The sequence below is a fragment of the Myotis nattereri genome (assembly GCF_964212035.1).
Source record: "Myotis nattereri genome assembly, chromosome: 12".
In the NCBI taxonomy this organism is placed as follows: domain Eukaryota; kingdom Metazoa; phylum Chordata; class Mammalia; order Chiroptera; family Vespertilionidae; genus Myotis; species Myotis nattereri.
In genome coordinates this window covers 3,148,824-3,163,608 of record NC_138087.1, presented here as the reverse complement: position 1 = coordinate 3,163,608, position 14,785 = coordinate 3,148,824, and the positions used below count along the sequence as shown (strand labels likewise).

Genomic DNA, 14,785 nt, shown 5'->3' with positions numbered 1-14,785 from the left:
TCTGCACCCTCTCCAATCAGGGACCAATTGAGGGATGTCCGACTGCCAGTTTAGGCCTGATAACACAGGGTTGGGCCTAAACCGGCAGTCGGACATCCCTCTTGCAATCGGACCACTGGCTCCTAACCGCTCACCTGCCTGCCTGCCTGATCGCCTCTAACCTCTCTGCCTGCCTGCCTTCCTGATCGCCCCTAACTGCCCTCCCCGGCCAGCCTGATATCGCCCCCAATTGCTCTCCCCTGCCAGCCTAATCTCGCCCCCAACTGTCCTCCCCTGCCGGCCTGATCTCATCCCAAACTGCTCTCCCCTGCTGGCCCGATCTTGCCCCCAACTGACCTCCCCTGCTGGCCTGATCTCGCCCCCAACTGCCCTCCCCAGCCAGCCTGGTTGCCCCCAACGGCCCTCCCCTGCCAGCCTGATCTCGCCCCCAACTTCCCTCTCTGCCTCGGCCCCAACACGATGGCTTTATCCGGAAGGAAGTCAGACGTCCGGAAGATGGTGGGTCAACCTGGTCTAATTAGCATAATACCCTTTTATTAGTATAGATAGATTATATACGATAGGATTGCTTAAATGGGGGTGAAAAGACTTTTTCAGCAGGAGATGCTCTTGGCAGACAAAAATACATAATTCCTATATCTGGACTGATAGCCAGCCATATGCACTATATTGCCAAACCAGTCATTAAAAAATTGAACCGCTTTCTTACACCTTACACCAAACAGCTGTTGTCCTTAAAACCCCTCCTCAGCCCTCATCCTTAGGTTCTGCCTTTTCAGTTCACCCAGATTAGGTTCTTGTTGGTTGGTTTCTATGCCAGTCAGCGTCAAAAGCTCCGCCTCCTAGGCAGCCATTGGCTCCTCGCACTTCACCCAGATTTGGTTCTGATTGGTCAGTTTCTATGCCAGTCAGCGTCAAAAGCTCAGTCTTCTAGGCAGCCATTGGCTCTTCACAGTTCATCCATACTTGGTTCTGATTGGTCGGTTTCTATGCCAGTCAGCGTCTCCGGGCCTATCTCCAGGCCTGATCAGAGAGGGGGGCTGATCAGCAGCCCATGTGGCTGCTGGTGAGGTCCGGAGTAAAAGAGAGGCGCAGCTGCTGGCTAGGCCCCAAGAGAAAGAGAGAGGCAAGGGCTGATCAACAGCTGCCACAGAAGCTGCAGATCAGACCCTACCTCTCTCTCCGGGCCTGATCCGCAGCCCCCTCGGCAGTCAGTGCTGGGTAGCCGTGCCCACAGCGGCGGCAGTCAGTGTTGGGTCACCAGGGTGACCCAGCACTGACTGCAAGATTAACTTCTGGTGTTCGGTCATCCGTTCGGTTGTTTTGAATGTTACGGACCCTGGCTCTATATATGTACACACACACACATATATATATCCTATCTAATAAAAGAAAAAAAGGGTAATTAACCATACCTCTGCTACACTTCCCATTGGCTAATCAGCAAGATATGCAAATTAACTGCCAACAAAGATGGCGGCCGGCAGCCACGCAGCTGAAAGGAGCAAGAGGTTTGCTTGCTCCAGTGATGGAGGAAGGTTCCCTGCCTGCCGCCGCCCGGCTCTAAGCTCCAAGAGCAACAGCTCCAAAAGCAACAAAGTTTCAATTATAGAAGGTAAACAAACCCAAGAATAAGAAAAAAGAAAAAGAAAAAAAGGAGAGGCTGGGAGCTTCAGTCACAGGCCAGCCTGAAAACGGCCCTCAGCCCCTCAGCCAGACTGGCCAGGCACCCCAGTGGGGACCCTCACCCTGAAGGGAGTGTGACCAGCTGCAAACAGCCATCAGCCCCTCACCCAGGCTGGCCAGGCACCCCAGCGGGACCCCCCACCCTAATCCAGGACACCCTTCAGTGCAAACCAGCTGGCCCCCACCTGTGCACCAGGCCTCTATCCTATATAGTAAAAGGGTAATATGCAAACAGACCCTAACAGCAGAAGGACTGGGAATGACTGGTCACTATGACATACACTAACCACCAGGGGGCAGATGCTCAACGCAGGAGCTGCCCTCTGGTGGTCAGTGCGCTCCCACATGCGGGAGCTCTGCTCAGCCACAAGCCAGACTGATGGCTCCAGGACAGCGGTGGTGGTGGGAGCCTCTCCTGCCTCCTCAGCAGTGCTAAGGATGTCCGACTGCAGCTTAGGTCTACTCCCCGCTGGCAAGTGGACGTCCCCCGAGGGCTGCTGGGCTGCCAGAGGGATGTCTGATTGCCAGCTTAGGCCCAATTCCCCGGGGAGCAGGCCTAAGCCATCAGGTGGTCATCCCCTGAGAGGTCCCAGACTGCGAGAGGGCACAGGCCGGGCTGAGGCCCCCTGCCCCCACAGTGCACAAATTTTTGTGCACCAGGCCTCTAATGTGTGTGTGTGTGTGTGTGTGTGTGTGTGTGTATATATAGATGAGTAGGCCTAGAATATGTGAAGATTCACTACTACATAATAGAAATTTAAAATATAATTCTCATTAGTCCATTACATCAGAATTCTAAGCAACAAAAAACAACAAAATAAGATAGTTCTTTGTTCTTTTCTTCTCCATAAAGCCCGAGTCCCACATATGGCTTATCCCTAAGATCTTGCTGACTCTAGAGTTGTTTGTGATTGCTCCAAGTATCTTGTTTACAGGTCTGGTCCTCAGGGAGCATCATAAAGTTGGAAAGGGGCAGATGAAGTGAGTGTTCTTAACAGAGACAGGGAGAAGAACATGTTCCTTCTGGAGCCAGGTAAAACAAAACAGTTCAAAACACATATACTTTGAAATGTGAGCAATGGTGACTCACATCTCTTTAGAGATTCCAAAATTACTATGTTCTGTGTGTTTCAAAGGACATAAATTCTTCCTCTCCTTAGATGCCCCACACATACACACATTCCCTAAAACAGGGCTGGGAAATCTTTTTTCGGTCAAGGTCCATTTGGATATTTATAACATCATTCACTTAATATAAATTTATGTTGCTATGAAAAAAGCTCCTAGATTTATTGAATTTCAAGTTCCACCTGCGGTTGCCATGGCAGGGCCAGACCAAATGATTTCAAGGGCCTTATACGGCCCGCGGGCTGGATGTTCCCCACCCCTGCTTATGGAACAAAAACTGCTGTTACTCCCCAATTCTTCATTTCACTCTTGCCCCAAATTTTCATTAGCCACATGCCATGCATAATAAAGACTAAATTTCCAGGCTCCCTCACACTAACTTATTGGCCAAGACAATGCAGGTGAAAATTATGGGTGTTGCAATTTCTAAAAAGTGTCCTTCGACAGAAAAGGGGAGGCCTTATTTGCCAACCCCCCTCTCTTCCTGATGCCTCAAATGCTAAAGTGATTCACAACATGATTTGGAAGCCACGTGGGTGATGGCAGAGCTCGATGATCATTCAGTCCCTGAAAACTTACCCTGCATTTTGTTGAAGCAACAGAGAAGTACATTTCTAGTACCTGAAACCACCTTTTATTTTTAAGTTTTCTGTCAAGTGCAGCTCAACTAATTCTAATTCATTCAGCATATGACCTTAGGCCATAACAAAATGGTCACAAAATTTTCAATCATGCTTCGGTGGTATGGGATTCGATATTAGCTTAAAATGCTGTAGACAGGGCCCTGGCAGGTGTGGCTCAATTGGTTGGGCATCTTCCCAAGCACCAAAAGTTTGCTAGTTCCATTCGCAGTCAGGGCACATGCTCAGAGTACAGGCTAGATCCCTAGTAAGGGACATGCAAGAGCAGGCAATCAATGTTCTGCTCTCACATCAGTGTTTCCCTTTCTCTCTCCCTTTCCCTTCCTCTCTTTCTAAAAATCAATAAAAAATATTTTTTTTTAAATACTTTGGACAGGGAAGTAAGGGCTGGGCTGGTGCGGCCACTCCCTGGTAGGAGCAGGAAACATGGCCACTGAAGCCAGGAGAGCAGCACCGGTGTGGCAGGGCCCACGTGGCTCTGGTCCTGTCTTCCTGTCTGTGTTTACAACAGTCACCCAGGACAGCAAACCAAACCATAATGGGAGCTGCAGAGCCCAGTGCCAGCTCACCCTGGGACTGCCTCTTTAAATATGCAGTTTAAAAAACAACCACCACCAAAAAAGCAGTCTATTTGACCTCTCAGGCCATAGTCCTACTAATGAGCACACCAATCTTTGAGCACAACCAATCCTGGAATGTCCAGCTCCACTGAGCAGCTCAAACAGTCTCCACTGCAGAGGACAGTCTTTTTTCAATTGGATTTGTGGGCAAACCTGATTTTGCCCATAGTCTAGTTTCTCCCCAGATAACCCATGGAATGACTGTGGAAAAAGACTGAGGAAATGCAGTTGGTCAGCCGAGGAAAACTCCTCTAAGATTTACAAATTAGTGGTGGTGTTCCTACAATCACTTATCTCTGTTACTTGACTATTAAGCTACTTAAATATCTATCCTTTTATCACGTTTCCTTTAACATCTATCTCAGGCAGCTTTTAAGAGTATTATGTACAGCCCTAACCGGTTTGGCTCAGCGGATAGAGCGTCGGCCTGCGGACTCAAGGGTCCCAGGTTCAATTCAGGTCAAGGGCATGTACCTTGGTTGTGGGCACATCCCCAGTGGGAAGTGTGCAGGAGGCAGCTGATCGATGTTTCTCTCTCATCGATGTTTCTAACTCTCTATCCCTCTCCCTTCCTCTCTGTAAAAATCAATAAAATATATTTTTAAAAAAAGAGTATTATGTACACACTGTGATATGCAAGAAAAAGCCTGCAGGACCCCAGGAATACTAGGACACCCCTGAGCACGTTCCTGGGCAATGTACACACTGACAGTGCAGATGCTCTTAGACATGGATTTGGACCTCAAGCCTATGACTCCTCCACCTGACATGGACTGTAGGCCTAGCCCATTAATGGAGGCCAGGTTGCAGGTGGGCACTGGTATATTACCACTCTGAGTTTAGGATTGCATTACACACAAAGAAAGAAAATGCAGTTGGTCCTTTTGTAATGCAACCTTCTACAATGGGACAACATCCATGAGTTCCTCAGCCGCAGTAAGGAGAAGCTTGGGATCCTGGCACAGGCCTCCGTACCAAACAAGACTAATCCATTTGGGTCCATGTTCTGTCTCAGTTTTCAGCAGGTGATCATGCAGAACAATATTATTTTGGTGACCTTACATGGACCCAAGGCCTGGTGCCAACCTGGGAACAATATACCTCCTCCCTAGGGCCACTCATCACCTATGTCCCTGACTGTGTCATATTCTGCTCAACTGACCTTGGCAATACCACACCATGGATGTTCTTGATCACCATGGCAGCTTTGAGAGGGGGCACTCTGAGGTGAGAGGTAGCTGCGAACTCTGACATCAGATGAGGAGCCTGGAAACCCCTCAGCTCATTCTCACTCAGCCTGCCTGGAACAGTGGTGGCAGTCGAGACAAGGACTGCAAAGAGTTCTTAAGAAGCAACTCCTCCAGCCCAGATAACTGGACCTTGACTAGTTCCTCAGGAGACAGGGTCCTGATGACCAGACATCAACTCCTGTCCCATATAAAAAGGGACAACTTAGGGCTGTTTTGTGGCTGAGAACAGGATGAGGAATCAACTGGTTGAAAGTGCTTTCTGCTATCAAAGCATGAACCCCATCCCAGTTAGTTCACAAAATTATGCCTGGACCCCACACTTCTGAGCGCCAGCCTTTGAAGGTGTCAGACAGAGCCTTGTTCTTCCACTCCACCCTTGCCATGTGTTATACATTACCATTCTGTCTGCTTCCTAATTTTATGTGGAAATCTTAGTCAAAAGTATCTTCCTCCTATGCTGTGTCTCAGCAGTCCAGTACAACTTGCTAGCATAACCATGAACTACCTTGGAGTCTAACCCTCCAGCCCAGAGCAATGTTTGGATAGCTGTAGTCCCAGATGACCATAACTTCATGAGAAGCCCTAAGCAAGAACACCCAACTGAGCAGCCCCCAAATTCCTGACCCACAAGAAATGAGTGATATAATAAATGTGGTTTCTTTTTCTTTTCTTTTTTTTTTTTTAATTTGTTTCTGGCACCCATAACCGGAATCGAACCTGGGACCCTTGGGTCCACAGGCCAACGCTCTATCCACTGAGCCAAACCAGTCAGGGCAATGTGGTTTCTTTTTGTTGTTGCTTTAAGCCATTAAATTTTGGGGAAATTTGTTAAGCAGCAATAGATAAAAGCTTACACATGGCTGGCATATCAGTGAACTACTACAGGCATCCAGGATTGCCTCCAGCACTTCAGGGCAAGCACTGGGAGCCCAGGAGCATCTTGCAACCTGTCCTCCAATAAAGCACCTATCCCCCAGGAACAACCCTCCCACATGCAGTTGTTGGGGTATTGTGTTTATACTTTAAAATTTTTGAAATGGTACACTTTGCACAAATATGCAACAAGTGGATCCTGGTTCATGAACTGCTCTTCAGTTCAGCCACTGCTGGAGGCTAAGGGAGAGGAGATTTTTATTTCATAGCAATAGAATCTCTGTTATCACAACATAATCTTTCATTTACCTGGAATTCCAGAATCTGAAATTCAACTTGAAATGTAATCATGTGGCAATTTCCTGATAATTTATGTCTTTGTAGAACTTTCTTTATACCTATCAATCAGAAAAACAAATAATTTATTTGCAAATAACAATTTTCTTCAAATATCCATGTGGTGACATGGTGTGAAGTATGTGTTAGTATTTCCATTGAATATATCTAGAATAATCTGCACCAAATTGATTACCTTTGTGTGAAACAGAATTAAATCAACTTATACTTTCTAGCTCTCAATTATACCAAAAGATTAAGGTAAAGAACAGAAATTCCCATGTAACCAGCACTGAGATCAAGATACAGCAATTAAAGGACCCCATGAAGTTACCTCGTGCCCTTTCCCAGGCTATATTCTACCCTTACCCAAGAAATAACCACTATTCTGAGTTTATCAACATCTAGATTTGCTAATAAAGGTATTTTAGAACTGCACAATTCTACAAGGAGAAAGAGAAAGAGATGAGAGGAACCTAATTTTAGAGGCTAAAAATCATATGGATGAGCTAGATATCACATGGAAAAGAACTGAACTGGCAGACCTGCAATGGGGAACCCTTAAAGTCTAATCCATCTACACACAGAATACCAGGAAAGGCATTCTGAATCGGCAGCATCAAGTACTTCAATAGATGGAGGTGAACGTGGGGCTCAAAATAAGAAGACTGAGACTTTTGTGCTAATAAAAGTCTGACACCTGGCCTGACATCACTCTCCATTCCACCTCTTCGTTCCAAGTACCTGAAGTGTCTAAATTCCATCACTCACTTCTACATGAAATTCAATCTTGCCCTGAGGCAAGCTGCCCAAGACTGAGAGTCACTCTCCCTCCTTCCCTGTCTTGAGGGTTATTTCGATGGAAGTCAGGAAACATTTCCAAAAGTGATTCCTTCTTTAGGGAATGCTACTTTGTTCAAAGTTCCTGACATCCAATTGCACAACTGAATTAGCTTCCCCTTTCCTGTTAGTGCATCACAGATGTTGGCAATAAAACTTACTGAGACCAGAAAAACCCTCCCTGGGTAAAGAGTCCAGCTGCTGATACTTTTATCTTGGCCACAGACTATGTTCAATAGGAGTACAGTACTGTAGATGAAGCATCTTTCGGGTCAGTGGAGGAAAACTCCTAAGATTTACAAATTAGTGGTGGTATTATTCTTACAATCACTTACCTCTGTTACTTGACTATTAAGCTACTTAAATATCTATCCTTTTATCATGTTTCCTTTAACATCTATCTCAGGCAGCTTTTAAGAGTATTATGTACACACTGCGATATGCAAGATACCCTACACAACAACTTTACCAACCACACATTCAGATAGTTACCTTGTAAAATTTTAATTCAACGACACCCCACCCAATTCCTATGCATAACAAGAAAAGCTTCAACACCACTTCTAGATAAAAATTAACACTTACGCCTTTCTGTCATCTCAGTGCTCGTTAGGTTCTCTATCTTCTTGGAGTACTTTCTGATATTGATACCAGTAAGCGTATTTAGAAATAGAAGTTCTGATTCTAAATGTCCAAGATTACTTCTCAGATCTTTTGATGTTTCCCATCCTTCAGAATCTGATTGGTATATTTCTTGAAATGATTTTCTAAAAAGCAAATATTGGAAATAATTACTCCAAAGAAGAAACCATCTAATACATACAAATTTCTTCAAACCATTCCCATTTTGTGTTTCTTATTCTCTTCCCATTAAAACCAACTCAAAACCAATGTGGCTCATTGACACTGTCACCTTTAATCGCAACATAAAATAAACCTAACCAAATTATATTACCATATTTCTACATATATGAAGCAACTGTAAAAAATTATCACAGGAGTATTTTACAAAATCAAAATGTCCATGTAGGTCGAAATGTTTAAAATGTTCCCATCTAAATGTCTGATATACCAAGATATCTCAAATAATGTTAAAAGATGTCACAAAAGTAAAAACAAAATATATTAGCTAGCTTTAACTTCCAAAACAAGTAAAGTATCAGAGAGCATTATATTAAGAAAGAGATTCTCAGGAAATCTGAGAATACAGGGGGTAAAAATTCTAAAAGAATAAAACATAATTTCCTTAACACTGTAATCAGATATTCTGCACTGAGAACATGTGTTAGGTCGGAGAGAGCCCAGGATCAGATACATGTGATGAGATAATGGACTTCCCCTGGAATTTCTCACAGATCAAGGTGCCAGACACAGATACCAGCTTCTCCCTGAATTCACAAACCCCCACACAGATAAGAACTTCGTCCTGAATATTCCGCCCATCCCCTGCAGCAGAGAATTCCTCAGCTCATGTCCCCGCCCCTCACCCAACCGCAGTATAAAAAAAGCGCCCCCCTCCCTGTTGGCGTGAATCCACGTGCCCTGTCCTTGGGGTACGTGGGTCTCCCCGGGACGCAGAATAAACCTTTTCCTTTCCTTTCTTTTCTGATTCACTGGACTCTATTTCTTGCGCCGCCTCCTGAGCCACCTAACCTAACAACATGTAAGTCTATTTTCCTGGAAAAACAGTAACATTTCAGCTAATATTAACACTGAATGGTACTTTACTCTTTGTCATACTATATTGCCCTCATACTCGGTCACATTATACGGTGCTGACTTCTGCCGTTGTAAGAAACACCTTCCATCCATTCTGGAACATGATTGTCCTACTTCTCTGTTTTTACATCGTGGGTCCTCCAAATATGTATTGTTCACACTAGAGATCAAAAACTTGTACAAAGTCTGTAATAATTTTTTTAAATGTTGTTTTAGTGATAATTTGAAATATTAACAAATATATTCTGAGAGCCTATCACATGCAATTTTGTATTTCCCATTACTGATTGATGAAAAAAGTTACTTTAAATATAGAAAGCTAATGAAAAAAAGGAAAGAGGCAATCTTCATATATAAATGACTAGAGGCCCGATGCACAAAAATTTGTGCACTTGGGGGCGGGAGGGGGGTCCCTCAGCCCGGCTTGTGCCCTCTCGAAGTCTGGGACCACTCAGGAGATAACGACCTGCTGGCTTAGGCCTGCTCCAGGGTGGCAGAGGGCAGGCCCAATCCCTAGGTGCAGCCCCTGGTCAGGCTCAGGGCAGGGCTGATTGGGGAGTTGGGGCGCCACCCGCTGTCATGCACAGAGCAGGGCGATCATGAGGTTGTGATGCCACCCTCAGTCACGCTCAGGGTAGGGCCGATTGGGGGGTTGGGGCACTGTCCCCTGTCACACTCAAGGCAGGGTCGATGGGGAGGTTGCGGCACCACCCCCGGTCACGCACAGAGCAGGGCCAATCAGGGGGTTGGGGCTCTGTACCCTATCACGCACAGAGCAGGGCCAATCAGGGGGTTGGGGCGCCGCCCTCTATCAACCACAGAGCAGGGCCGATCAGGGGGTTGGGGCGCCGCCACTCTCACACTCAGGGCAGGGCCAATGGGGAGGTTATGGCTCTACCCCGTCACAAACAGAGTAGGGCCCGTGGGGTGGGGGGGTTGGGGCGCCGCACCCTGTCACACACAGAGCCGCAGGGCGATCGGGGGTTGGGGAGCTCCCCCCTATCAGGCACAGAGCAGGGCTGATCAGGGGGTTGGGGCACCTCCCCTGTCAAGAACAGAGCAGGGTGGATAGGGAGGTTGTGGCCCCGCCCCCTGTCACACACAGAGCCGCAGGGTGATCAGGGGGTTTGGGCGCTGCCCCCTGTCACGCTGATCCCGGTGCCAGGAGTTCCTCGCGGCTCCGCTGATCCCGGTGCTGGGAGGCATATTACCCTTTTACTATATAGGGTAGAGGCCTGGTGCACGGGTGGGTGCCGGCTGGTTTGCCCTGAAGGGTGTCCTGGATCAGGGTGGGGGTCCCCACTGGGGAGCCTGGCCAGTCTGGGTGAGGGGCTGAGGGCTGTTTGCAGCTGGTCACACACCCTTCAGGGTGGGGGTCCCCACTGGGGTGCCTGGCCAGTCTAGGTGAGGGGCTGAGGGCTGTTTTCAGGCTGGGGGTGACTGAAGCTCCCAGCCTCTCCTTTTTTTCTTTTTTTTTTTTTTATTCTGGGCCAGCTTTAGCTTGAGGCTTGGCTCCAGCTCTTAGGCCACCGCTGCTGAAAGTAGGTTTCTGGCTTTTGCTTACAATGTTGCAATCCTGCTGGCTGAAGCCCAGTGGACTAAAGCAGGCTTCTGGGGTTTTGTTTAGCTTCTATATTTGTTACATAGTTGCTTAGAATTGCAGCTCAGAGGCCTGCAGCGGCAAGCGGGGAAGGTTGGAGTCCTCCGTCACTGAAGCAAGCAAGCCTCATGTTAGTTTCAAGCTGCCTGGCTACCGGCCACCATCTTGGCTGGCAGTTAATTTGCATATTGCCCTGACTAGCCAATGGGAAGGGTAGCAGTCGTACGCTAATTACCATGTTTCTCTTTTATTAGATAGGATGAGTTCCTGCCAAATGAGTCTATAATAATAAAAGCATAATATGCTAATTAGACCAGACAGTCAACCTTCCAGACGTCCTTCCAGACGAAGCTGCAGCAGCAGGGGCCAAGGCAGAGGTGGTTAGGGGCGATCAAGCAGGCAGGCGAATGATAAGGGGCAATCAGGCAGGCAGGTGAGTGGTTAGAGGCAATCAGGCAGGCAGGCAAGTGGTTAAGGGCGATCAGTCCAGCAAGTGGTTAGGGTCGATCAGGCAGGCAGAAGTAGTTAGGGGTGATCAGGCAGGCAGGCAAATGGTTAGGGGCGATCAGGCAGGCAGGCAAATGGTTAGGGGTGATCTGGCAGGCAGGCAAGTGGTTAAGGGCGATCAGGCAGGCAAGTGGTTAGGGGCAATCAGGCAGGCAGGGGCGGTTAGGGGCAATCAGGCAGGCAGGCAAATGGTTAGGGCAATCAGGCAGGCAGGCAAATGGTTAGGGGCGATCAAGGCAGGCAGATGAGTCGTTAGGAGCCAGCGGTCCCGGATTGCAAGAGGTTGCAGACCGGGCTGAAGGACACTCTCCCCCGCCCCTGTGCACGAATTTCCTTCACTGGGCCTCTAGTACCAAATAATGTCACAGCAAACTATGAATGAAAATGTCAAGGAATTTCTAATACTAAGTCATCAATTAAAGGATAGCTATGCAGAATACAAACAAAGAACCTGTAACTTGGAAAGGGGAGAATGGGGAGTTATTGTTTAAAGGTTACAGAGTTTCACTCAGGGGCAATGAAAACGACCTAGAGAAGGACAGTGGTGATGACTGTGTGACAATGTGAAAGTACTGATGCTACTGAACTGTACACTTTGGAAAAGTTAAAATGGTAAATTTTATGTTATGTATATTTTATCACAAAGACAACCTGAATATTCTCATTCATAGCAGTGACATACTTTAAACAAAATATCATTGGTCCACTTCAATTACTGATATTGGTTGGAATGATGCTGGGTTATGAATTTAATTAGTTTTATAGTTAATTTATTATTCATAAATTTGTCTCCTTGGCATAACTTTTTGCCCAAAAGTAGAGGTTCACAAGAAACTTGTCTCTTTTAAAACAAATCTAGCCTGGCTGGTGTGGCTCAGTGGTTGAGCGTCAACCTATGAATCAGGAAGTCACAGTTTGATTCCCAATCAGGGCACATGCCCGGGTTGAGGGATCGATCCCCAGTGTGGGGTGTGCAAGAGGCAGCCGATCGATGATTCTCTCTAACCATTCATGTTTCTATCTCTCTCGCGTGCTCTCCTTTCCTCACTGAAATCAATAAAAATATATTTTAAAATAATAATAACAAAAAAGAAAACAAATCTACATGAGCCCTGGCCTGTGTGGCTCAGTTGATTGAGCATGGTCCCATGAGCCAGAAGGTCACAGGTTTGAGTCCCCGTTAGAGCACAAGCTGGGACTGTGGGCTCGATCCTCAGCACAGACGGGTAGGAGATAGGAGGCAGCTGGTGGATGTTTCTCTTTCACATCTATGTTTCTCTCTTTCTCTCCTCTCTCTCACGCCCACCCTCCCTCTCTCTAAAATCAATAAAACCATATTTAAAAAATATAGAATAAAACAAATCTACATGAGACTTGAGTTTAAAAGTCAATGAGCGGTGACATCAGAGGAATGGCCCTGTGAGAGCACACTTCCTCCTCCCTGAAATTTCAACAAGTTAACCAACTATATTTCAACAAAGAAATTCTGCTCAGACAGGAGCACTGAAACATCCAAAGGTCGGTTTACGGAGATGAGAAGGGAGGAAAGTGCAGAAGGCCTGCAGATGTAGCCCTGCAGCCAGGAGCTCGTGGCTTGGCTGGCCTGAGGAGAGAAAGTGGGGGGGCGGGGGGAGGGGGTAGCAGGCCTTTCCTTCTCCCGAAGGAACAGAGAGCTGCTGGGGGTGGGGAAGGGCAGCCCAGCAGGGCGAATGGCGAGGAAACAAACAGGGACAGAGTCAGCAGATGCCTGGAAGAGCAAGGCTTCTACCCTGCGGCTTCCCAATGTCGAGCCAGCAGTGGGGTTTCAGACAAAGAAACAGAACCAGAGCCCTGCCGCCGCTTGGACTTCACAAACTCGCCTCCCGTGGCCCTTGGCGCCGGGTCCAGGAGCATATGATCTGGAAGCCAAGAGCTACTGCAGTAGAACTGGTTTCCACCTGTGACTGCTTCCCAAGAGGGGTACTTGGGGGGGACCCCACGGAGGTCAGGGGTGGCCATTACAGTGAGGGCAAAACAAACCCTACCCCAAGCAACAGAGCGGTACCATCTTAGGGAAGCCTCGCAGGCTCACCTCCGGGAGACCACAGAGGTAAAAAACCTTGTGATTCAAAAAAAAGAAAAAAGCCCTAGCCGGTTTGGCTCAGTGGATAGAGCATCGGCCTGTGGACCGAAGGGTCCCGGGTTCGATTTCGGTCAAGGGCAAATACCTTGGTTGCAGGCTCCTTCCTGGCCCAGGCCCTAGTTGGGGCACATGCAGGAAGTAACCCATCAATGTGTTTCTCTCAAATCGATGTTTCTCTCTGTCTTTCCCTCTCTCTCCCACTCTCTCTAAAAATTAATGGAAAAATATCCTCGGTGAGGATTAAAAAATAAAAATAAATCCTGCGATGCAGTGCCATCTACTGGAAAATAATAGAGAGACCTCTTCAGAGATAAATGTGTAAACAAAGGAGGACAGCAAATACCATGAAGAACCACAGCAAAAAGAATGACCAGAAAGAAATTGAAAAGTCTCCAGAAAGCAAACTTGAACACATGGAAATATGTGATATAAATGAGAGATTTCAAGATTGCAATTCTGAAAATACTCAACGAGATGCAAGAAAATACCAGCAGGCAATTCAGTGCACTTAGAAAACAAATCAATAAACAAAATGAATACTTTACCAAAGAGATTAAAACTTTTAAAAAGAACCAATCAGAAATCATAGTAATAAAGCATGCAGTTAAGGAAATTAAAAGTGAACTATTCAGCAAAGAGAACAGAACCAACCAGATGGAGGAAAGAATTAGTGAGACCAAAGACAGGAATCAAGATGTGACGCAGAGGGAAGGAGATCAGCATAAAAAAAATGAAGGAGCTCACTAGACCTATCTGACTCCATCAGAAAAAGCAATATTAGAATTACAGGCATTGCGGAAGACGAAGAAAGGGAGCAGGAAATGGAATCTATTCAAGTAAACAGTTGATGAGACCTTCCCAAATCTATGAAAATAAGTAGATCCTCGAATCCAAGAAGCAAACAGAACTTCTAGTTACCTCAATGCAAAGAGGCCCTCTCCAAGGCACTTTGGTACTAAAAGTGTCAAGAATTAATGACAGCCGTAACCGGTTTGGCTCAGTGGATAGAGCATCGGCCTGCTGACTGAAAGGTCCCAGGTTCGATTCCGGTCAAGGGCATGTACCTTGGTTGCGGGCACATCCCCAGTAGGGGGTGTGCAGGAGGCAGCTGATTGATGTTTCTCTCTCATCGATGTTTCTAGCTCTCTATCTCTCTCCCTTCCTCTCTGTAAAAAAATCAATAAAATATATTTTTTAAAAAAATTACAAAGAAAAAATTCTCAAAGCAGCCAGGAAAAAGGAGGATGTGACGTACAAAGGAAAATCCATCAGAATGTCATCTAAACTCTACAAGCAACAAGAGAGTGGAACCAAATATTAAAACTCTACAAGCCAGAAGAGAATAGAACCAAATATCCAAATGTCTGAAAGAAATTATCAGTCACAAATAATATACCCAACAAAATTATCTTTTAACAACACTAATGGTAACCGCACACAAAATTCCCCAAACCAGGACACAT

The 14,785-nt window shown here is 46.4% G+C and overlaps 1 protein-coding gene across 2 annotated transcripts in view; it reads right to left on the bottom strand.

Moving 5' to 3' along the window:
* The window catches only part of CENPP (centromere protein P), a gene marked incomplete at its 5' end in the record, with an annotated part of 260,881 nt that overhangs the window by 227,060 nt on the left and 19,036 nt on the right, over positions 1-14,785 (bottom strand). The window contains 2 exons of one of the 2 annotated variants that reach the window (XM_081103210.1): positions 6,508-6,596; positions 7,960-8,141. The exons of the other annotated variant lie outside the window; for it this stretch is intronic. Of the exons in view, the coding sequence (XP_080959336.1) occupies positions 6,508-6,596; positions 7,960-8,141 (271 nt within the window). The remainder of the gene's footprint in view (positions 1-6,507; positions 6,597-7,959; positions 8,142-14,785) is intronic. 2 annotated transcript variants of the gene reach the window in all.